A 26,379-nucleotide genomic window follows, 5' to 3' on the forward strand; every position below is an offset into this window, starting at 1 on the left:
TGTCCAGAATCATACTTGAGACCAGATTCGGACTTGGGTCTTTCTACCACGTGATGCCTCCATCTTCGTGTCTCCTATGTATATATTATTGTTACTGAGTCATCTCAGTCAGGCCCAATCCTTTGTGACCCCGTTGGGGGTTTGCTTGCCAAAGGTGCTGAAATGTCTTGCCATTTCCTTCTCCAACTTATTTTATAGACGAAGACACCGAGGCAAACAGGGTTAAGTGACTTGCCCAGGGTCCTATAGCTAGTAAGTGTCTGAGGTTGGATTTGAACTCATGAAGATGAGCCTTCCTAACTCCAAGCCCGGCACGGCGTCCACCACACCCCCTAGCCCCCTAGCTGCCCTCGCCTTATGTATATGTACATATACATACATGTTTGTGTATATGCATATATGTTCATACATGTGTATATGTATATCTGTAAATATACATAAGCAAATCTCTTATGTGCGATATATTGTATATATTCAGTCGTTTCAGTCATATCCAGCTCTTTGTGACCCCATTGGGGGTTTGCTTGCCAAAGATGCTGAAGCACTTTACCATTTCCTTCTCCAGCTCCTTTTACGGATGAGGAACTGAAGCCAACAGGTTAATTGACTTGCTTAAGGTCACAAAGCCAGTAAATATCAGAGGTAAGATTTGAACTCAGGTCTTTCTGACTCCAGACTCTGCCCTCTATCCACCGTGCCACATAGTTGCCCATAATATGTGTGTGTGTGCATATATATGTATATAGTATGTTTATATATGTATTATGTATATGTATATATATGACAGATATATAGATAAATAAAACCTTACATATTTTGTCTCCTACATTAAGAGGCAGTATGGAACAGTGGATGGAACGCCAGTCTCAGAGCAAGGATGTCCAGCCTCTGAAACACACAGTCCCTGTGACCAGGGGGAAGTCACTTAACTCCTAGGGCTCTGGGCAGCTCTCTGGGCAGTGTTAAGCTGTGGAGAACGTGCTGATCTATACCCACAGGAAGAGTCCCCTGGATCGATAGAATGTCAGGTGTAGTCCTCGCACACCGAGGGAGTTACTTAGGTAATCACATAGGCAAGCAGTGTGGAGTAGTGGTTGGAGAGCTGAGCTTAGAGACAAGAAAACCCAGGTCCGTGTCCAGCCTCTGACACAGACACTGGCTGTTTAACCAGTGTTAACCCGTTAACAGACTCACTGTTGTAGGCCACTGGTAATGTGATGGTGGAGGGAGCTCCCTAAAGGGATGAAATCACCGCTCTAATGCCTTTCCCTTGGTTAGGAGTCTGGGCCTGGGATGGAGAAGTCCTCAGTTTGAATCCTGAGACCATCGCTCCCAGTCCTGCTGAGGGAGAGAAGGCATCACGCCTTCTGCAGCTTTGTCACACACCCCTACCTGGTCAACATCACATACAGGCGGCTGGGGAGGAACTGAGATGCGACGGCTCATCCCCTTTTTCTGACCTAGACCTGTCCAAATCATCTAGGTCTCATTACAAAAGTCATCAATAAAAGCCAGCTCCATCTTGAATCCCTTGCTGATCTCCAGAGATCAGCCCATCAATGTGCTGCCACCTGGACATATTTTAATAAACACTTTTCTCTTTGTCCTGAGTTTTGCCTCATTAATCAGAGTGAAAGACCAAACAAAGAATTTTCCTTTTAACCCTAACTTGTGACCTTGGTGAATCATTTAACCTCTCTCATCCTTGATTTCCTCTTCTTTAAAATGGGTGTAATGATAGCCCCTACCTCACAGGATTATTGTGATGATCAAATAAGATAACAAATACAAAGCACTTCGCAAACCTTAAAGAGCTATATAAATTCGAGTTACTCCTGTTTCCTTGCCTTATGCGTATTTAAATATGTGTTTTCTCTCTTGAGAGAATGCAGACTTCTGGACGGGAGGGGCTATTTCATTTTTGTCTTTGTATTCTCAGATCCCAGCATGGCACCCGGCACATAGATGGGTTTCTTTGTTTGCTCTAATCCAAAACGCGAATTGCTCTGTGGCCTCCTTCTTCTGGGTAGTGCCTTCAGTGTTGTAGGTCACAACCCATTCATACCTAGTGGTCTTGGCCCTGTTTGCCCACAAATCTCCCTCTGGGGCTCAACTCAGCGTTGTAGAGTCCTTTCTTCTATATGGACACCAGGAAAGAGACTTGCATAATTTGGTACTGCTCATGAAAAAGAAAACCAAGCATTAAAACTTTACTACCTGGAAATAAAAGCAGGGGACATTTTCCATCATTTATTAAAGGTCACTCTCTTGTTCCCCACTTTGAGAGGTAATTCTCAGGCCATGTGGCTGTCTCTGAATTGCTTTCCAAAGACATAATAATCCCTTATGTTTGTCTAGTGCTTTGCAGTTTGAAAAGTGCTTTCACATGGAATGACATTTGGTCCGCACTCCAATCCTGCAGAGTATATAGAGTGGACATTATTATCACCTCTTTACAGATCTTCAGAAAGGTTCAATGATATGCCCAAGGTCACACAACTTTTTAAGCGGCAGAGCTAGGTTTTGAACCCTGACCTGATTGCGAAGGCAGCATTACCACACTACACTCACAATCTTTCCTTCCTCAGTCCGACCCAAAAAAAATGCACGCCAAAATTGCAGACACCAGGTTGTTAACTCTCCAGCATGTAGTCTTGATTATCCTGGACTTTCTCTACAATGTCCAGAAACCTCTCCACCCTGGATTTCTCACACTGAAAGAACCTCTGTTTTAAAGAGGGTACTCAGACCAACCAAGTCTTCATCACTCTCCCGGCTGAACTCCTGATTCTCGCAGACTTTCTCTGCAGTGCCTCCCTCCCCCCAACCCCAATCTGGGTACCTTCATCTCTTATACTTCTCCCCCCACCACACTCCCTGCCTGCCTCTCCCTCTTTCTAGTTTCCTTTTATGTTTAGTCTTTTCCAAGAGGATGTAAACTCCTTGAGGACAGGGACTTTCTTTCTTTCTGCTCATATTTGTATTGCCAGGGCTTAGCCTAACACCTGGCATACAGTAAGTGCTTAACAAATGCTTGTTGACTTGTTGACATTATAATAATAATGAATAGCACACACAAAGGTTCCCAAAAGTACTTTGCATATATTATCTTGTTTGATTCCCACCATGGCCCTATGATATACAGAAACTGTTAGTGAGAGAGAAGAGAGATGGTGGATGTTTATATCAAGAATGAAGATGATGGTGACAGCATTTTTATATTTACTATGTTCCAGGCAACATGCTAAACATTTTATAATTATTATCTTAGCTGATCCCTGCAACAACCCTGCAAAGTAAGTGCTCTCATCATCCCTACTTCACAGTGGAGGAAACTGAGGAAAACAGAGGTTAAGTGACTTACCCAGGGTCATACAGCTAGAGTCACAAAGACACTGACTGAAGGCTGTACCACCTAGCTTCCCCATCTCCTGGAAGTATATGCAGACATTCAAAATGTATAGACCTCATGCTTGTATATGTGTGTCCATTTGAAGCAAGCAGCAAATATTATGAAGATCTCAAGTTGGAATTAACCCATTAATCTATATTTATGAGCCCTTCAATTAGTGCAGAGTTCCCATATGACAAGACTGAGTGCTGAAGAAAGATTCTCAGGAACATCAAAGCGTTTCTTTGAGGCAGAAGAAGTGACTGCTGGCATTTGTTTAACAACCCAAGAATCAGAAAATGTTAGCGCTAAAAGGGACCCTAGAAAGTTATGCTTAAGAAAAAGAAAGTTATGCTTAACAGAAGCTTGAAAACACACCTAATATAAAGATATAAAAACCAAAATCAAAGTGTTATCCATTTGTCTTCTCTTATGTCTTCAAACACTGCTGTTCTTTCCCAGTTTTATCCTCACATTTTTTTTCATCATGTAGATAGGTATATGCAAGAAACATGAAAAAGATGATCTTGGTTCAAGTCCTGCCTTTGACATTTTGCTACTTGCGTGACTTTAGGCTTAAGCTCCCTGGGCCTCAGTTTCCTTTTCTGCAAAGAGGAGTTAAATTTGATGACCTTTGCGGTCTCATTTCGATTGAGCGTCCTGTTCAATTTTACTTAGTGGCTTCATGCCTTTCAGTTTTTGGCACTATATAACAAGAAATAGTGGAAAGTAGCTGAAGAATATGGGGAGTGGGTGGGGAATCCATTAAAATTTCAGTAATGGTCTGGTAACAAATTTCTCAAAGTTTATTTTAGGATTCTGTCTCCTATCATTAATAATTAAAGAACTGCAAATTAAAACAACTCTGAAGTACCACTTCACACCTATCAGAAATGACACATGCTAGAGGGGATGTGGAAAAATAGGACACTAATGCACTGTTGGTGGAATTGTGAACTAGTGTAACCATTCTGGAGAGCAATTCAGAACTATGCCCAAAGGGTACAAAACCGTACACACCCTTTGACACAGCAATACCACTACTAGGCCTGTACTCCAAAGATATAAAAAAAAAAAGGAAAAGGACTTATATGTACAAAAATATTTATAGCCGCTCTTTTGTGGTGGCAAAGATTGGAAACTGAGGAGATGCCTATTAAGCGGAAATGGCTGAACAAGTGGTGGCATATGATTGTGATGGAATATTGTCACGCTATAAGAAATGTATGAACCAATGCAAAGGGAGGTGAGCAGAACTAAAACATCGTAACAAGTAACAGCAATGTTATAATGACAATCGTTACAGACTTAACTACTCTGATCAACACAGTGATCGAAGACAATTCTAAAGAACTCATGATGAGAAACACTGTCTGCCTCCACAGAGAGAAACGATGAACTGAGAGCAGATGGAAACATATTTTCTTATACTTTATTTTTCTTGTTTTTTTTCTTCTCACAACAAAATTAATGTGAAAATATGTTTTGCATGACTTCATATGTGTAATGGATATTGCATTTCTTGCCTTCTCAATGAACGCAGGAAGAAGGGAGGAAAGGAGAAAAGTTAGAACTGAAAATAAATGTTTTTTAATTTTTTAAAAAAGGATTCTATCTACTGGCTTTTTTATTGATGCTAAATAATTTAAGAGTCAAAGGATTTTTACTTGAAACGAAACTTTATGAATATCTAAAACAAAGTGCATTGTAACCTCACTGTAACACTAGACATGGGATGCCTTAAAGGTTAATGACTTCCCTTTTACAAGAAGTATTCAAGTGGGGCTGGGTCACCACTTCTCAGAGATGTTGTAGAAAGTATGAATTATTTAAAGAATGGAGGGGAGTGAGGAAGAAGGGAGGGAGAGAGAGGGAGGGAGGGAGGAAGAAAGAAAGGAGAGGAAAGGAGAGGAAAGGAGAAGAAAGGAGAAGAAAGGAGAGGAAATGAAGAGTTTTTTTAATCCCTTAATATGTGCCAGGCACTGTGGCAAGTGCTGAGGATCCAAACATAGGCATACAAGAGAGTTATTCCCCTCAAGGAGCTTACATTCTAATGGGGGAAGAGAACACTCTGGAGAGAGTTGGAAATGGCTGGAAAGGCAAGGCTACTGATGAGAAGAAGAGCAATCCACAGAATGGGTTGAGTAGATAGAGAAGGGAGCATGGCTGGGGCTTTCACGAAATGGTGGTCCAGGCATCAGTCCTAATACTGGGACTTAGGGGTCCTATGAATCTCAGAGGAATTGTCTACAATATGTCACAAGTGAATATAATGGCAGAGTTACCCTAATGGCCTTCCCAAATTTAGTCCCTTTTAAATGGTCTATTTTAGTACTTTATATGTATTCTGTATGTGTTTATTGGCTCTTACAAATCCTTTGCAACCCCTGAATATTCTGTGTGAAATAGTCTATTCCATGCCCAATTTCCTGGTACTGCCTTGAGTGCTTTTACAGAAGATGGCAACTCCATTTACCTACACTTGGGAAAACCCTGAAGCAAGCTACATCAAAGTCTTATTTTGGAGATTTCCTAGCTTAAGACCAAGTAGGGGCAATGAGTCAAAAAGAAAACCTGAATTTCAAGGTGTTTGTCCCCAGGATCCGACCCAGTCTAGGTGAGTCCGGAGGTTTTATGGGGGGGGAAGGGGCTCCAGGCCAAGGATCATACATAAAATGAAGGGGCTGGACAAAATGACCTCTAAGGTCCTGCCCAGCTCAAGGGCCTATTACTAAAATAAAATACGATGCAGTTTCACATAAATCACCCATAAGGACCCCAAGGACATTACTTTGGTGAGGATCTCGTTTCAACAATCTGGCTAGCAGCTGTTGTGGGGGTGAAAGACCAACATAAGCCCAACAATAAGAACGCTACCAGCACACTGCAAAAGCACAGGTTCTTTTGATCCACTTTAATAAGGAAAGCAAGGTTAAGGGGTTGACAAGCTTACTTTAATTCAGCATACAAATATCATTCACTTAGTTCAGGGGGAAAGACCAGAACACTGAACTTCAGAGCAAAATACAAAGTACAAACATGGACAGACAGACCCAGTACAATTCATAGTTACCAACATCTAGGCTCGGCCCGGGAGCTCACAACAAGGGCTGGCCCAGAGTCACTCGAGCCACCACTGCTGTGGAAAGAGCTCCAAAGAAGAGGAGGCCAACCCCTGGTTTTATACCTTTTTCAGGGTCGGGGTGAGTCACACATGCGACTCATCCATGTGACCTAAAATCGTCACAAAAAGGCGACTTAAACCCACGTGGTCTAAGAGCCTCTGATGTCCTAAACCTATCACTCAAACTCATGTGTAAACTAGGCCCTCCCTTAGTTAGCCCCACCTGGGGCCCCACCTTGGTTACCAAGTCACACTCACATAGGTTTTACACCTGATAGGAGTTTGGGCCTGGGGCTTAGCACCTAGTAAGGCTCAATGAAATACACTGAATTACTCAAAGGAAACAAAAGCCAACTAAGTGCTAAGAGCCCTTTTTGCTTACCAACACAGATCTAGACCAACAAAGCTCAATTCAATTGAGCCCACATTGGCAGATCACACTAGAGTGCCAGGGATATATAATACATGTATAATGGATCTTACTGAAACTTCACAATTCAATTTCATCTAAGACTATATGTTGCAGACAAGTTGCCTATCACCTTGGTGGAAAGAGCTGCCACAACTGGTGTTTCCCACATTGATGGAATTCTAGATGCCAGATTCCTTCTCTGCACAAAAGAAATCAAATTCTTTTCTTCTATCCTTAAAATTTCTCATAGTGGGCCTTTCATTTTCAGAACCAGAGGTCTCCAAGCCATGCATGGTGGTTCCTTTCACAGATATCAGAACAATCTGCCACCACCCACTAGTGTCCACCATTACATAAGACCACCGTGCCTTACAAGGAGAGGAAAAGAGGAGGAGGGAAGGGCAGAAAAGGAAAATAAGAGACATGAAAGTAACTTGGCATCCCTAGGCTCCAGTTTCCTTATCAGTAAAATGAGGAGGTAGGATTGGATGATCTCCATGGTTCCTTTTAGCTCTAAAATGTTCTAACTAAGAATTTTAAGAGAAGCTTATTTTTCATATTTGGAGAAATAGAATCTTAGAGTTCAAAGGGGATCATTTTTCTCCTTTATTCATTATCTTATTCAATATGAAAAACACCATAACCCATTTCACAGGTACAGCACAGTCAAAATTAATCTTCATTTCTCACTCCTGACTCAGTCTTTCTTATACCTTAACATCCCTGTCCCTTGCTAAAGATGGCAGTTGAAAACCAAGAAGGAGGACCTTAAAATCACACAGGGAATATAAGGCTGGTAGGATGGGGAGGGAGGTGGGGAAATATGTATCCAAATGGCCCTGTCATATAACTTATAGATGCAATAAATATCTCAGTGATTAGAGGTATCTATCTATGTCATTTCTATGTGGATGGATATATGCAAACATGTTTCTCTCTGTGACAAAAGAAGGCAAGAAGCAATTTTGCAGCTGTATTTATTTTACATTGTCAAAGAAAAAGTTAAAAATTCACAGATCGAAGGTTAATTGGGTGCTGAAGGTCAGATGAGTATTAAGGGTCAGAAGAAAAAAATATAGATAGAAGTAGAGGGGAAAGCTCATCTACTCATGGAATGGACCCTAGAGATCATCTAACTCAATTCTCTCATTTCAAAAATGAGGAAACTGAGATCTAAAAAGGTAAAATTCCACATAGGTTTAGTAGCAGAGCCAAGACAAGGCCCTATATCTTTAGGCTCCCAGTCTTGGACTCTTTCCATTGGGATTGAGAAAGCAAATAGCACAGGGTTACTAGTGCAATGTAGGGAGAAGAAACAGAAATAACAAAGGAAGAGGGGTGGCAAACCGATGGAGGTCTCTTCTGTTTTATTAAGTGCCCGGTTTATTGCTTCATTTTAATTCTCGTTGGAATGTCCTCCTTCTCTGCCATTTGGAATCCCCAGTTCTCTCCAAGGAACACAGTCTTTTCCTCACTCCTCATATCCCAACTCTCCACTCCACCTCCAAAGTGAGTGTTCCCCTTACAAGCCCAGAATTTACTTTGCAAACTTTTGTGTTTATTTATCTGTGAACCTATTGTTTCTACCTTAAGTTTGTTTTTTCTTTTGTTTTAGAGCAGAGACAGCTATCACATTTGTCTTTGCATCCCTATCAGCCTTGACAATATGCAAACAACTCTCCCTAAAAAGATTCATACCTGTAAATGGAAGGTGATCTCAGAGAGAAAGCACTGGGGAGGGAGGACGTGGCTGTGACAGGACTGGGAAAGGCCTCTTGAAAAAAGTAAGACTCAGATGAATTTCGAAGGAAACCAGAGAAGCCAGGAGGGAGAAGCAAGGCGGGCAGCCCAGGCATGGGGGTAAATCAATGAAGAGTTGGGAGATGGAGTGCCGTGTGAGAGGAAGAGCCAAAAACGCTTGTGTCCCTGTGGTAGAGTATGTGCAGAGGGGTAAAGTGGAAGAAGATGGGGAAAAGTGGGAAAGGGCCAGATTGTGAAGGGCTTTCAAAGCCAAATGAGATTTTATATTTGACCCCAGATTTTTTACAGAGAGAGGTGACAGGATCAAACCTGTGCTTTAGGAAGGTCGCTTTGGCAGAACTTTCAGTAAATAGCCCAAGATGAAATTCATGTTCATAAAGCCCTTGAAAGTTTGCAAAGCACCTCCCTCTGAACAGCCCTGTAATGGAGTAGGTAATGCAGGTATTATTCTCCTTACAGATGGGGAAGCAAACTCGAAGAGGCGAAGTCACTTGTCACAGGCCACACAGCTCCTAAGTGACAGAACCGGGAATCCAACCGACTCCCCCTGATGCCAGTACCATTTGTCCGCTCTGCCTCTGAAGCTCTAATGGATCTGCAGTCACATCCAAATGTAATACAGTGAGCGGGAATCACTACAAAATGACCTCAGAGTTCTTGCTACCCTGATCAAGAAAAAAGACTCTCAAAGATTACTATTAAAATTGTTTCCCAAGGTATAATGGAAAGAGGGGTGACCTTAGAGTTAAGAAGACCTGGGTTCAAGTCCATCCTTCCACACACACTGGCTGGGGACCCCTGGGCTTAAGTCGCTTAACCTCTTAGGGCTGCCAGGATACCCTTTAAGAGCAGAAGTAACAGAAAAGCAGCAAATCTGCATGGATAGAGGGAATTACCATGCTATGAGCATATGATGAAGTCATAATGCTAGACAAAAAAATTCTGTATCTACTTTTGCTAAAAAAAATCTAACAAATCCCTATGCCCTAATATTTGTTTGTAATTACTCTCTAATACTTTACAAAATACATGGTCACATAAAAGATTACACTTACTTCACAGGACTAGACAACTAGTTAAAAAAATGTCTTGCCATAAGATGTAGAGCTGGAAGGAATTTTAAGGATTACTCAATCCATCCAATCTCCTCATTGGATAGCTGGGGACAACACTGAAGACTAGGAGATGGCGTGGCTTACCCAAGGCCATACAAGCAGAAAAGATTCAAATCTGGACCTTTCGATTACAAATTCAACACTCTTTCAACTACACCAGACTGAAGACTGTTAAATAATACAAAGACCACTCGTGGTCTGTTTCCAGGGGTGAGGAAGAAGGCAGAGATAAGCCCTTTACTCCTCCCAGGAAACAGGGCCACGATTGCTGGTTACTCACAAGGATCACCTCCAGTAAGTTACAGAACAAAACAGTATCAATAAATTCCCTTCTGCAAAGCAGCACCCCTGTCACAAATGCCATGGTAATAAGGTCTTGCCCATTTTCATTCCCTGTCTTTGTTTCTTCCCAGCTTCAGGAGATGCATTACTATGGAATGTTATGGTCAAAGACCATTTCATGCCAGGCAGTTCATTGTCAACATATGATCTTTAAATTGGTAGGAAAAGTAGAGCTTCCTCCCTCTAATTCATTATATTTTCCAGCTTTTCTTATAGGTTGCCTAGTGACTCAGCACCGGTCCAATGTACACACTGTTACTGATGAGAAATCTTCTGCATAGAGGTTATGGTAAAAAAAAAAAAAACACAAGCCCAAAGAACAATGCCAAGGTCTACCATGGGCTGCAGGCAAATTATGTACCTCCACTTCAAACGTAGGCGAAAGGAAAGAATTTCTTCTTAATGTAGGAATTATTAAATGGCACCAGAAAGCAGAATCTAAAAAATAATCAGAGATTCCATCTAAGACTCAAGGAATTAGTAAGGAGAGCATTCCCATTCTTTTTGGCCATTAAAAGGCAATCATGTCAGACACAGCAGAGAGAGAATGACCAAAAAAACAATCATAATTTTCAAAAAACAGACCAGAATCAGAATACTGCATACAAGGCCTTCGGCTATTTAATGATGTATGGTTTTTTCGAGTACCAAGAGCTCCATCCAGAGGACGTCTTGAGAATTGCACTTTATTTATTCTCCAGAAAAAGAAAATCCCAATCTTTTGTAGTCCAAAATAGGGCTCACCTTCATCCTCCCCAGAGAGCCCTTCCCTTTTATTGGATGATGATGAAGAAGCATCTGCATTTTTATTTTCATTTTTTAAGTACTCTGACATTCCAAACATAATCAGCGCCTCAAGATGCTGCCTGGGGCTCCCCAGAGACCTAAATAAAATGACAACTAAGGTGCTTTTTTTCTTCTTGTACCTGCTCTGTTCATCTCCAAGAACTGTCAGGTCATCAGAAGAAAGAACTTTATTAAAATAATAATGATGATGTAGCAGCTTCCCCAGCTGCACAAAGAAATTCCGAGAAATCCTGGTGGCAAACAGGGACACTTTAATAAGAGGAGAGCTGAGACTAGTTCTGTGTAAAGTTGGATCCCCAGTCACCTTGACTAGAATGTCAAACAGTGATGCAGGAGATCACTTGCAACCTTTCACCACTCTCCCTGAGATAAACACTGTGTGGGTACGTTGAAGAAGAGGTTGCTGTTCCCAGGACTTTATGCTGGCATACACACACACTCACACACACACACACACACACACACACACACACTCACATACACACTCACACACACAGGCACACACACAGTCAGGAGAGGTTCCCTTCTCCCAGAAGGGGCCAGGCTACTAAAAACTGAGCTAAGGTAGTAATACTGATTTTCTTTGGCCACACCACAACAGCACAAATATTCTCTAGAAGAGACTCCAACTCCTTAAACAAATGAAAGAAAATCTTAAAACAGCATCATAATGTGAGAGGTCCCCTTCCCCTTCACCAGCTTCCCTCCTCAGAATGTAATTCAGTTCCCTCTGTGAGCAGCCCCTGCCCACTCCCCGCAAGATGATGGACAGCCTTGACTGGCAGGTTTTGGGGAGGGGCGAATAAGACTTAACCTTTACTCTGTTTTCCCCACTTTTGTTCTTCTTCACTGTCAAACACCAAGAAAGCTTTTCATGTGTGTTGACAGAAATCTGCACTGAGGAGATGACAGCCCTCAAGTGGGAGGGTCCTTCCTGATGCACCATGCAGTCCAAGGGCAATGGGTTGGGAACATGCAGTCAGGAGCTTTACCAGATCCACTGAAGGACAGAATTTCCTTCAGCACAGAAAATAAGGTGAGATTATAAAGTAATGACTTGGGAAAAGGGGGAGAGCTCTGTTCAGAAATGGAAGTGATGTGAATACAAAAGATGTCCATTTAAAAATTTAAAGAAAAGGAAATGATGGGATGGATTTCCACAGGTGGTTCACGATAATGTCTCATCACTGTGCAGCTCTGCTGTGTATGAGAGTACGTGTCAATCAGAAAACCTCATATTTAGTGCTGAAAAAACCCCAGTTCATCTCGTACATCTAGTACAAGGCAGCTAGCTATGGTAGAAAGAAGTCTGGGCCTGGAGTCAGGAAGACCTGAATTCAAATCCAGCCTCAAATACTTACTAGCTGGGTGACCCTGGGCAAGTCACTTAACCTCTGTCTGTCTCAGTTTCCCCAACTATAAAATAGGGATTGATAATAGCACCTACACAGTGAGGATCAAGTGGGATGTTTGTGAAGCACTTAGGCCAGTGCTTGGCACATAATGGGCACTATATAAATGACTGTTTCCTTCCCTCCGCCCATCCTCTCACCCAGGTGGCAAGTCCAGTGGTCACTCAAAGAACTAACGCCACTGCCGATGGCACGAAGGCTTTTAACTGCTCCATTTCTGACCTGGGCCAGTTTGTACCTCCTTGGGCACATAGTAGGTGCTTATAAATGCCTGTTGCCTTTCTTCCTTTCCTTCATTTATTTAGAGATACATAAAATGGGTCTCAGAAAGGTTAAATGACTTGTTCCCGATCTCACTGTGAATAGACAGCAAAGCTGCGATGTAGAGCCAGCTTTTGGCATGGCAGATGGCTTCCTTTCCACTGCACTGGGCTTCTATCACTTGAGGACTGTTTAAAGTGACCACAGGATCATTAAGCTCCTAAGAACCTTGGAGTTCATCGGATCCAACGACCCCATTTTATAGATGAAGAAACTGAGGCTCAGAGAAGTTAAAGGTCATGCTCAAGGTCGCACAGGTAGCAAGTGGCACAACTCCTCTTGCTGGTCATGCTACTTGGGTCATCTCTGAAAAATAATGTGGCAGGATGGGTTTCATTTGCTTACAAAGGCAGCGGCAGCCATAGGACCTACGGATAACACTGTCCGTGCTGATACGGGGTTTTCCCTTCTCGTTCGTTGTCCAGGTCTTTCCTGCCAGCTGTTCCCCTTTGCTCCCTGCTGTTCTGCATTCTGCCATATACAGTAAGAAGCTTGTGCAAAATCACTGGCTAGCGGGCAGTGTGACTAAATAGAACCACTTGTTAAAGAAAAAAACTGAAGGCCAAACTATGAAGTATTTTAAAACACTCAACAGAAGAACCAATGGTTTGGTCAATACTGGGAACTCCCAGGGTGGGAATTCTCCACACAGATCCATGTATGATTTAGGAGAAGGGACCTAGAGTAAAGGTCTTTGAACTGAGGTCTGCAAAATGTATGTATGTATACATATATGTGCACGCATATGTATACATATATGTACACGCGTATGCATGTATACATATATGGACACGCATATGTGTGTGTGCATATATGTGTGTGTTTCCATATTATTGATTTCCTTTGCAATCTCATAAATTTTATTTTAGGCATTTAAAGCCACTTTTCTGAGAATGGGTCCACAGACAAATGGGTCTGTGACACAGGAAAGGTGATGAGATGTAGAAAGGTTAAAATGTCCGAGTCAGGATCTGAAGCTGGGTCTGCCTGACATCACACGCAGTGCGCTATCCACAATAGCACAACCACTCTAATCCTGAAAATCCCATTAGAAAAATGCAAGGGCAGGCCTTGTCTCCTCTTGTTTCCAGAGAGTACAATCTATTTGTACATCCCCAAAACATAGTTCCAGCTTGGTGGGCTTTTAGAAGCTCCAACAACTGCGCAAATGTCAAAACGTTAAAACAGAATCAAGCTCGAGACCGCTTCCAAAAAAACATAACATAAGGTTCCTTTACCTTTTCTCTGGCTCTCCTCTTTGTCCCCGCATCCATCCATTCATTTTCCTTGTCCAGCATGTCAATGAAGGCCCATCGAACGCCTTCAATCAATTCCTCCATCTAGAAGAAAAAGTCACCCTGATAAGAAAGTCCAAGCATAAGGTAGAAAGCACAGTGGGCAGAAAGTAACCAATGAGGATGCATCCAAGGCAGGAACCTTGGGAAGAGAGCTTCAGGGCCATTCCCCATTTCCGAGAGACACAGATAGATGAAAATAAACGAGAAGTGCCTTCTTTGTACTTGGACTTGGACTGCCCCCAAAAGACCCTGCAGAGAAAGACCCTTCCTCAACTTAAACATAACTAGAGAGGAGTTACACTGACTGCAGCATTTACCTCTGCAAATCATTTCAAGGACCAGCAATAAACAGATTACATGGAGAAATTACCATAGCTCCTACCTTGTAACCTAAATCTGCCTCTGGCTATCTAGTTCTGAGAACTCATTTCAATTTTCTATAAGGGCTGAAGGGGAAAAAAAAATAAAAAGCAAAAAAGTGAACAGGGAGATGGGTATTTCAGAAAAACGACTGAAACTGAAAAGATCCAGAGTTAACAGAAAGCCAAGTTAGAAAGACAAGAAACCCTGAGGGAAAACTTCCCCTACATGAATCAGAGTTGTTCCGGGTACCCCAGTCAGTTCTTTTTAAGTCTGATCCCTAGGGTGAACCAAATATTTTCTCAGTATCTTTGTTCTTGGCTTCTCATTCACCTCACTACTCTCTCTCTCTCTCTCTCTCTCTCTCTCTCTCTCTCTCTCTCTCTCTCTCTCTCTCTCTCTCTTTCCCTCCCTCCCTCCTCCCCCTCTTTCTCTCCCCCCCCCATAAAAATGATTGAACCAAAACTGACTATTCCCAAGGAATTTCTGCTAAAGATTTGTCCTTGCTCTTTCTCCAGTTCAAGGAAGGAAGCAAAATAGACTAAAGAAAAAACTGCTACCTGTATACACAAACAGGGGATTCAGGGCAGATGCCTTTCCCATGCTTGTGATAAACAATACCCTGACTTCCATGTACACTAATGCCTTTATATTTCACACAAGAAAGACAAAGTAGGTGGTTTTTTAAAGTTACGTTTAAAATTATATATCTAATTTATTACTATATAACCAATTTTGGTCATTCATGTGAAGAAATAAGGTAAAAAGTTTACTTTGTTCTGCTACAAAGTTTAGTTTTATAACTTAAAAATCCTTCTGGTTAATTAGTTTTTGGTTCTGTAATAGTTGTAAGGGAACCAGTTGTAAATAGGTAAACCTGGTTAATTGTGGCAGATGAGTGAGTTTTAGAGATTTCTCACAGAAAAAAAAATAATAAAAGAACCAAATATTCCCCTCTTGAGGGAAAAAGGCCTGTGGTTTCAGTGGTATAGGGAACTTCTGAAGAGGGAAGTCTCTTTATCCATGCAGATGTATACCTGGGGGCACTCAGAAATCAAGTGACTTGCCCAGGGTCATACTGCCAATATGTATGAGAGGAAGGACTTAAAGCCAGCTTTTTCTGATTCTCAGGTCAGTTTCTATCCTCCACACCATACTATTTCTTGGGAATATTATTGACTCAGAATTTTGGACCCAGAAGATACTTTAAACATGATTTCTCTCTCTCTCTCTCTCTCTCCTCTCTCCTCTCTCTCTCTCTCCTCTCTCTCTCTCTCTCTCTCTCCCATTTCTCTCTCTCTGTCTCTGTCTCTCTCTCACACACACACACACACACACACACACACACACACACACACATACACACACACACACACACACACACACACACACACATTTTTACAGAGGTGGAAACTGAAGCCCAGAGAAACTGTTTTGCCCAAAGTCACCAAAGGAGTTAAATGCAAGATCCAGGACTCCAACTCAAGATTTAACGGTTGAATGTTTTGTTTTTCTGGAAATAAGAAAGGGACCTCTCGGGTCTTGAGGGGAAAATATAACAAGCAGGAAAGAAAAAAGGCTGATGCCTAAAATAGGAAAACAAAAAACAAAGGTATTAGGATGCTACAATAGAAGACCAGGACCTCTGCTGGCGATTCAATCACTAAGCAGTAAACTAGAGGGGCCTACCTCACTCACAGGGTTAGCACACACCTTCCAACCCTTATGTTAGCACACTCAAAAGGGTTCTTGACCCAGGAGAGATAATAAACAGTCCCTGTCCAAGGATCTACTGTCATATGGAATTTCTCCATCTTCCGGCCTGGCCTACACCAGGTCCTGTTCCTGTTCTCCCTGCCCAGACTACACTCTCTACTTGTTCCCTCAGTTTGATTTAATTCCTAGACAGTATTCCTGCCTGGATACCTGGATGCCACTTAGGACCCTAAAATTTAGAGAAGAAAGGGGAGGAAGGGAAGAAGCATTTATATAGCAGGTACTATGTGCCAGGCACTCTGCTAAGTGCTTTTTACAAGTACTGTATCTCATCTTATCCTTACAACCAGGGAGGTGCTATGTTTATTCCCACTTTATAGTTGCAGAAACTGAGGTAAACAGAAGTTCAGCGACTTGTCCAGGGTCATATAGCTAATAAGTGGCTGAGGCTAGATTTGAACTCTGGTTGTCCTGACATCAGGTCTGGAGCTCAATCCACTGCCACACCAGCTGGAAGCACTTTAGAGATTATCTATTCCAATTCACTGATTGTTACCAACAAAAAAAATTGAGGCCCAAATGAGCTGAGTATTCTTCTGTCCAATCCAATTCTTGGAACTCTCTCAGTTCATGCTGAATCCCTCTGATTTGGCCTAAATACCCTGGGCTCCAGTCTCAGCCTATTCTCTGCCATTTTGGTACCTAGAGGTACCATCTTTCTACACTAACTAACCAGAATCATCCCTGATTACATGCCCTATATGCCTCACTATCCAGAATACACTTCCAGTCAAGCTGGACCTCCATCCCTTGCCCCTCCTGGACTGCCACTACTCATGTATGACCCATTACTGACACTTGAGTTTCTGAGGAGAAAATCTTTTTAATTAATCAGACAACGGGATCTTCCTCAAACCTTGGTTAAGCTCAGTAATAACTCAGCTAGTTGGTGAGAAGTGAGAAAGATGAAATCTAGCTACATAGATGAGAATTATCTGCTCATTTTGAACTAAAAGTTTATCTTGCCTGTCTGAGGTATGGTATTTTTACTGGTGTTGCTCCTTTGTTTTGCAGAGAGGAAGGCTGGGCAATTGGAGTTAAGTGACTTGCCCAAGGTCACACAGCTAGTAAGTGTGTCAAGTGTCTGAGGCTGGATTTGAACTCTGGTCCTCCTGACTCCAGGGCTGGTGTTCTACTCACTGCACCATCTAGCTGCCCCACTGGTGTGACTCTTTAAAAAAAAAAAAAGGTAAACATTTTCTTCAAAAAAGGAAGCTATGCTTGAATTGAGGTCGCTGTGCAACAAGCCTATTTGCTTGGAATCGTGTCTCTGATGCCTAATAGTAATTGGTGGAAGGGGAAACACCAAGAGAAGGAAAAGACTTTTCATTTTGCAAAATTCTAACCTAGATCATAGCAGCCAAAAAAAGGCAAAAGGAAAATCCCAAGTGGCAGCAGGAAGGGAGAGAAGAGAAGCTGTTGTGGCTATCTGGCTAATAGGGCCACTCTAGGGCAGTTGTCCGTATGTAAGGCAGGTATCATATACGGAGCCATAACCAGGGCAGAGAGACTCCAGCTTTGTCCATGGTGCTGACAGCACTTTCAGTCCTTCAGCAGCATAAAAATAAGTTAAGCATAAACACCTGATTATTAAAGAAAACTTGTTAAGATAGGATACTACAAGGTAGCATACTAGAATGACATCCTTCCCTACCCCTTCATGCTCTCCTACTCAGCTACACACAGCCTGAGAGTGGGGCTGCTAGGACCTGACTTTCTATCATCCTTTCCCATCAGGCCAGTGTTTCCCCTCCATAAGTAAAGCCATGCTTTACGCTGGAAGCATTAAAAAAAATTCCCAAATGCATATCTGATTATATAAGTTTGGAATTCTAGTGTAATTTCAGGTAAATAGCAGCCCCACCTCTCTTTGTCAACTCTGACTAGAAAACAATCCCTGTAGTATTTAGTCCACACTCTGGCCGCTTTCAATGAAACTTGCACTTACCTGTGAAGGATCTTTTAGTTTGGCAAGGCTGCATCCTAACTGTGCCAGATAAGACTGTCCAATGTACCAGGAGAAGTGGCCAACCCACTGGACCTTAAAGATGGACTGACTTCACTTTCTGTCTCTCTCTCCTCATCTCCCATCAGTTCAGACTTATTTTATTTACTCTCAAGAATACTAGGGGGAAATGCTGGTGCTCTTCTGTCACCCCAGAAGCATGATGGTTGACAGCATTCAGCAGCTAAAGTATATGAGCAGTATCCATTAGGGAGTGGCTGAACAGGCCGTGGCATATGATTATGATGGAATATTATCGTGCTATAAGAATTGGTGAGCAGGGCACTTTCAGAAAAATGTGGGAAGATTTCCATGAACTAATACAAAATGAAGTAAGCAAAACTAGGAGAACATCATACATAGTAATAGTAATATTGTAAGGATGACTGGCTGTTGGAAGACCTAGCTACTCTAATTAATACAATGATCCAAGACAATTCCAAAGGACCCATGATGAGAGAGAACTGATGAGCTCTGGATACAGACTCAAGCATACTTGTTTTACTTCATTTTTCTTGGATGTTTGGTGTGTATTTTCTTTTGCAAAGTGACTGATACAGAAATATGTTTTACATGGCCACGTATGTAACTGACATCATATTGCTTTCCTTCTCAACAGGTGAGGGAAAGGCAGAAGGAAGGAAGAGAATGTAGAGCTCAAAAAATTTTACATGTAATTATAAGTAAATATATATTTAAAAACCATGGGCAATGAAATGGTGCAACGGACAGCGCGCTGGGCATGGGGTCAGGAAGACCTGAGTTCAAATGTGATTTCAGATATTTACCATCTGTGTGATCCTGGGCAAATTAATTAATCTCTACTTGCCTCAGTTTCCTCAACTATAAAAAGGGGATAATAGTGGCACCTACCCCCCGGAGTCGTTGTGAGTGTCAAGTCATACAATATTCATAAGGCCCTTAAAACCGTGCCTGGCATTAGTAACCGCTATATAAATGGTAACTATTTTTACTGTTACATACCTAGCTTAGGTGAGCCTGAACCTAAGTCTGGGCTTCCCTCTTTTGTTTTATTTATTTCCTAAGTATAGTTTACTGAGTAACATTCCTGAGATTGACATTCCCAGCCTTAAAAGGATCTTGTGAGTTCATGAGGTCAGATGTCCTGGGTCCCTCAGTGATGGCAATGATTATCAGCACCTGGAGGAGTTCCAGAATTAAAGATGACCACTGATAGGAAGAGGAGCTCTATGCCTGGCTGACTTTCCCAAAGACACAGACCTTGAGAGAAATGCTTGGAAAGTCCAGAGTCAAGGTAAAATGTGAAATGCCTATTCAGCAGTGCTGCAAATTGCTTCATTTTCTGAAGTTTGTCTCAACTGTCTAAGAGAGTATCATAGCATTTATGTCTACTGTGGCTGCTTCAGTTTTCCTGTTGATGTCAATGCATACTTGTGAGATTTTTGTCTTTTTAATATTTCTTCTATGGTTGGAGGAAATAAATAGCTGTCCAATATCTGATTTGCATTGTACGCCAAATGCTTTTTTACTTCCTCCTTTTGGAAGAGTCTATAGATAAGACTCAAACCTATGCTTAAGTAATTTTCCATATGAAGAGTGAGAATTAGAGAAAGAGCCCAATCCCTCTCATCAGAGGAAGAGTTCCCCAGGGACTGAATCTAGGACACCTCTCTGTATAGATCCAAAGCTGAGAGGGACCCTGTAGTGGACAAGAAGAGGGTGAGCACCACAGCTCCACCCAGCACCATCACTCACACTCCACCCAACAATGCTTGGGTTCTTTATTGTCACACTAGTAAGTAATTTTATTATAACATAAAGTTGTTTACTACAAGCTTTCAATTAAATCATGGGTGAACTCATGTACCTGAGACAGTTAGAGCCTGATAATATGATTAGCCTATAAGGCAACTGTTAGTCCTATCACCTAGCTGCTATGTATAGGCTATAAAGACATCTGATAAAGCAGTCACTCATCTCCTCCACATGACTCCCTATGCCAACCCTTCCCAAACATGCATATACAAAAAAATCTGGATAGTTTCATTTCCATTCTTACCTCTGCTGATCAAACCTTTAAACAACTTTCAAAGCCAGAAACAAATGCACCCTTTTCCATGTTGCCTTCTAACCACTGCAGCCACATTGATCTCTCCCTTACCTGGGTTCCTGTTGTCGTTTTCATCAGTAAACACAGTCGAGCACTTCCTTATTCTTTGTCCTTTCCTAACTCGTAAATTCCTTGAAGTCAGATTTTCTGTCATATATGTCTTTGTACCACCCCTACCCCACCTCCAATGACTAATAAAGTGCCGGGGTCCTTTGGCAAGGTGGGTAGGTTTGGACCTGTTATTTCACTGGTATAGGTAAATGCTAATGCAGAAACACTTTCCACCTGTGCAGATAAGAAATTCATTGGTGACCTATAGTGTTTTTATTACTTATTTGTTTGTTCATTTCAACATTCATCTTTAAAAATATTTTGAGTTCCTTTGTTCAAAGATCAACTATGATAGACTTAGCCCTTCTCAGCAATACAATTATCCAAGACAATTCCAAAAGACTCATGATGGAAAATGCTATCCACATCCAGAGAAAGAACTATGGAGTCTGAATGCAGACCAAAGTATGCTTTCACTTTCTTTACTTTTTGTTTTTTCTTCCTTTTGTTCTCTTTCTTCTTCCATAACATTACTAATATGGAAATATTTTAAAAATGAATGTTAAAATTGTTTTTACATACAATTGGAAAAAATACTATTTAAAAAACATTTTGAGTTTCAAATTCTCTCCCTCCCTTCAGCCCCTCAACTGCCCATTGAGAAGGCAAGCGATAAATCAATTATATATGTGAAGTCAGGTAAAACCTATTTGCATATTAACCATCTTGCAAAAAAAAAGCAAGAAAATTAAGAAAAGTGAAAAAAGTATGCTTCAATTCACATTCAAAGTTCATCGGTTTTCTCTCTGCAGGCAAACAGCATTTTTCATCATAAGTCCTTTGGAAAGACCTATAGTCTTAAAGATGTTCCTGGAGCACTGAGTGGCTAAGTGACTTGTTCATAGACTTGAATGTAGGTCTTCCTGATTCCAAGGTCACCACCTATCTTATGTGCCTCTCACTGGGCACACAGTAGGTGATTAATCATTACCTTGCTTCAGAGGACAGGGGACACCCAGTAGGTCTCTAACAGGAAACTTAAATCTAACTTTCTCTGGCTATACACTAAGGTCGTAGGATCATAAAATGTTCAAGCTGGAAAGCACTTTAGAGATCTAATCCAATATTCTCATTTTCGAGTTGAAGAAACTGAGAGGCAGAGAAGTTAAGCAAAAGGCCCGAGTTCACAAAAATAATTGTGAGCAGAACAAGGACTAGTGCCTCCTATAACCAAGCCTAGTTGGTTTTTCACCATAACTTGCTTCCTATGAAGTTCAATTTTGTTCTAAATATAAATATACACTTAACTCTAACTATCCTAGCTTCTTCATTAGGAGCAGCCCCTTCTGTTTCTGACAGAGCTCTGATGGTGAAATGTCATATTTTGGATTGTTCGACAAGGATTCAACACTGGTCAGCTGTGCATATATGTTATTTATTTGTAGTCCCCTTTGGGCTGTTGTTCCTTCTGTACGCATCAGCCCTGAAGGACATAGCCTACTTGTACTTTCAACAAAGATGATAGTGCTCATTTGTGTTTAGACTCACTTGATCTACAATTCATTATGTGCTCCTAAAGTATTAATTTAGAATCATGGTGACACCACTGAGGTGCACACCTTTTTGTGCCCATGTGATATTGTTATCCTTATCGGTGATGGGGTGATTTTGATTTGGTTCACATTATTCATATTAAAAACATTAAAACCACTTTCTTTTCTTTTTATAGGCAGACATGGCAACTACTTAATACTAGAGTATAAACCTAGATACCAATGGCTTGGATTTCTGTACTATCCTAATAAAGCTCCCTCTCCTTCCTGTGAAAGGAATCTTTGTATATACTGCACACACTTGATATAAAGAAGAGGGGGACATATAAAATGATGTCATTCATCTGAAAAATATCATGACTTTTTTATCTTCATATTGCAAATTATATTCCCAAGAATGTACATAGGTCATCACAAGTGGCAATGCATTTGACTAAGAACCACCTCTCATATTCAATTCTTTCTTCTGACTTTAGTTTGTAAATGGCTAATATCCTAAAAAAAGAAAAAGACTCCTTTCTCCTCCTGACTTCTTTCAAGTCTCAGCAAAAATCTCACCTGCTATAGAAAGCTTTTCATTCTAGTGCCTTCCCTCTGTTGATTATTTCCTATTTATCCTACAGATAGCTCATTTGTACATAGTTGTTGGCATGCTGTCTTCACAATTAGTTAGTAAGTTCCTTGAAGGCAGGGACTATCTTTTGCCTCTTTTTGTATCCCCGGCATTTAGCACAGTGCCTGGCGCCTAGTAGGTGCTTAACAAATGTTTATTGACTGACTTAAGGTCCGAAAGACTGGATAAGAAGGATCAGAAGATAAATATGACTTTATACTCCACAGAGGCTGGCCAACTGCTGATGGAAATAGTTTCAAAGGAAAGAAGCTGCCCAAAGCATATATACTTTTCTCATTTCCTTTGAGTCACCAAACTTAATAAGCTGGAGCAGTAGATAGAGTGCTAGACTTGGAGTCAGAGAGACCTGAGTTCATATCCTGCCTCAGACACTTACTAACTATATGACACTGAGCGTGTCATTTAACCTCAGTCTCAGTTTCCCCATTTGTAAAACTGGGATGATAATACTGGCAACTATCTCCCTGATTTGATGTGAGGACTATATGAGATAACATATGTGCAGAGCTTTGTAAACCTTAAAGTGATATCTATAAATGCTGGCTGTTGTTGTCATTGTAACTAATATTTATAAGGCGCTTTAAAGTTTAAAAGGAATTAACATTTATTATCTCATTTGATACACCACGTACACTATCCCCATTTTATAGGTGAAGAAATTGTACCTCAGAAAGAATCAGTGAGTGCAAGGGACCTGCCCATGTTGCTCGTAAGTGCTGGAGACAGATTCAAACCTAGGTTTTTCTGAATCTAAGCCTCGGATTTTATCCACGATACCAATCTTTTGCCCAACTATAGAACAAGCCTCATATAACCAAATACAAACTATGTCAGGAACCCCCAGTGCCTCAGTCCCTCCATTTTCACAATTTAGCACTTCTAATTCTAGATTAACTTTCCTTTCTTCATAGTCGACCCAACCATATGTGATTCAATAATACGTAGGATTGGGGCAGCTAGGTGGCGCAGTGAATAGAGCACGGGCCCTGGAGTCAGGAGGACACGAGCTCAGATCCGACCTCAGACACTTGACACTTACTAGCTGTGTGACCTTGGGCAAGTCGATTAACCCCAATTGCCCTGCCTTCCCCCTCCAAAAAAAAATACATAGGATTCATTACAAATTCATGCTCTCTGACCTAAATGAGGCCTTGACAGCTGCATCAAAATCATGTCCAATTCACAGCCAATTGCCTTCCCCACAAAAGCTGTTCTAAACCTTCCTTTCTCTCCACAAGGCCCCAATTCCATCCCTAACCACATCCTCACCAAGGAGGCAACCTTGACTGCTGAGACTAATAACCTCCACACTTAAGAACTGTACTGCCTTTATACACCCCTTTTCTTCTCCTGAGGTTCAGAGAATGAGGGCTCTTTTTCCTTGCCAGGGCTAACCACTCTCACTAATATATCCGATCTGCTGAAATGCTCATCACTTCTTCCCTCTCTCATACTTTTCTTTAATCCCTCCCTATCTACTGGCTTCTCCTTTTTTACTCAAATCACTATCCTGAAAACAAAACAAGCAACACCAAACAAAAAGCCCTGAACCTTCCCCTTGTCCAACTATCTTTTAGTACTATTTTTTAGCTCTCCTCTTACTTGCAGCTAAACTTCTTGAAGGAACAGTCTACATTCACTCTGATTTCTCATCATCCATTCACTACTGAACACCCACCCACTCCTAATGTGGCTTCTAGCTCTACCATTGCCTGATAACTGTATTGAAACTGCTCTCTCCATGTTTGCCAATAACCTCTTAATTAATAGATCCAGTGCCCCTGTCTTAGTTCTCTTCCTCCTTAACCTCTCTATAACATATGGCACTGGTGACCATCCGTTCATTCTTATCATTCTGTCTTCCCTTACCTTTCATGATTCTCTCCTGGTTCTGCTTTATCACTACTAAGTATCCTTTGTTCATTCATCTTCCTACTACTACTCCTAACCCGTAGGGTTAGCCTCCAAGGCTCTTTCCCTGGCTACCCGGTCTCACTATGTCATTCCATTTGGGGAGCTAATCTTCTCCTAAGCCTTCAGTTAGTATAACTATGTAGACAATTCCCAAATCTATATATCCAATCTTGATACCTCTCCTGAGCTTCAGTATTGTGTTTCCAGCTAGCTGCTTTGTCATTTCTACCTGGACACCCAGCCAGCACCTCAAATTCAACATATTTAAATTTTAAATCATAATCCTCTCTCCTCCTACAAAATGTCCCACTTTCTGTTAATGTCACCATCCTTAAGCCCTACAGGTTCAAAACCTAAGAGTACTCTTTAACGCTTTCACTATCGTCATGGGCAGATACAATCATTTGCAAGTCCTTTTGAAACTACCCCCAAAATATCTCACATTGTCCTCTTTTCTCTATCCTCACTTTCTCCACACTACTTCAGGTCCTTACTTAGCTCATTGTGACAGTCTCCTAACTCCTAAACTGCCTTTAGTCTCTCCTCCCCATTCTCTAATCTAGCCTTCACATGGTTGCCAAAATTATCTTCTTAATGCATAGGTCAAACCACGCCACTCTCCTAGGCAAAACCTTTAATGGGCTCACATCTTTAGTATCTTCCCCTCTCACCTTTGTTTCCTTGTGGAACAGCCTCTGAACAGCCTCTTAACTACCATCCTCCTACAGAATTCCTCCATGTACGTTTGGTCTAATTTGGCTGCTTTTTCTTTGGATTTTTGTTTGTTTGCTTGTCTGTTTGGGGAGGTACATTTCTAGCTCCTCTAAAAAAACATGCAGGATTGTGATATTGGAGTTCAGAAGTGGTAGCCTTACAGCCCTTGGTGATGGAAAAGGTTTGTTATTTTAAAAAAGGGAGCAGCAGATCTTTTCCACCTTTTTGTCCTCCTTCCATTTTGACCCTTACTTTTCCTCAGACATCCTCGTTTATTTGGGTGAAACTGACTTCAGAACTCTGATGTTTTAGAGGCTGTCTACACAGGAGCTCTCTCTCAGTTATTCTTCTGCTCCCCTGAGATGGCTAACATTTATACAGCGTTTTAAAAGGTTGAGCATGAAGTATCACCAGGACATTCAGATGGAGATGATCACAGTAACAACAGTAACAACGATAAAAGCTAACATTTATAGAGCACCTACTGTGTGCCAAGCGCTTAATGAATATTGCCTCATTTGATCCTCACAACAACCCTGGGAGGTAGGTGCTATTATTATCCCTCTTTTACAGATAAGGAAACTGAGACAGAGAGAAGTTAAGGGATTTGCCCAGGGTCAATCAGCCAATAAGTGCCTAAAGCTGGATTTGAATTTAGGTCTTCCTGATGCCAAGTCCAGCATGCCAGTCATTGTGCCACCTTATTGCATCATAGCCTGTGGGCATTTGGAAGTACAGGTCTGGAGATCAGAAATGAGGACAGAGATTGAGAAAGATCTAGTAATTATCTACATAGAAATGATAGTTAAAGATGAAAGAATGGAGACAGAGAACAAAATAGGCTGAAGGATGGATTTATGGAGAGCAACCTCAGAAAGATAGTAAGAAAAGAATAAGAAACCAGAAGAGGAGGAAGGAAGGAAGGAAGGAAGGAGGGAAGGAGGGAAGGAGGGAAGGACTGACGGAGGGAAGGAGGGAAGGAGGGAAGGAGGGAAGGAGGGAAGGAGGGAAGGAAGAAGGAAGGAGGGAAGGGAAGGGAAGGAAGGGAAGGAGGGAAGGAAAGGAAGGAAGGAAGGAAGGAAGGAAGGAAGGAAGGAAGGAAGGAAGGAAGGAACCACAAAACAAGTAATAAGAAAACAAAGGATCTGAAGTATCTCTCAAACTAAGGGAAACGAATGAGACTGTGCAGTGAGAGGGTATGACAACACTATTAAACACAGATGCACAGATGTCAAGAAGAATCAGAACTGAGAGGGGGAAGCAATTGATTTGGGAATTTGGAGATCATTAGTGACTT

General features: G+C 41.5%; 1 protein-coding gene across 1 annotated transcript in view; it reads right to left on the reverse strand.

Annotated features, from left to right (window-relative positions):
* Positions 1 to 26,379, reverse strand: part of PHEX (phosphate regulating endopeptidase homolog X-linked) — a 272,352-nt gene that overhangs the window by 109,493 nt on the left and 136,480 nt on the right. Inside the window, exon 12 of the mRNA XM_036746177.1 lies at positions 13,924 to 14,025. Within this exon, the coding sequence (XP_036602072.1) occupies positions 13,924 to 14,025 (102 nt within the window). The remainder of the gene's footprint in view (positions 1 to 13,923; positions 14,026 to 26,379) is intronic.

Source organism: Trichosurus vulpecula, chromosome 2 (assembly GCF_011100635.1).
Source record: "Trichosurus vulpecula isolate mTriVul1 chromosome 2, mTriVul1.pri, whole genome shotgun sequence".
Classification (NCBI taxonomy): Eukaryota; Metazoa; Chordata; class Mammalia; order Diprotodontia; family Phalangeridae; genus Trichosurus; species Trichosurus vulpecula.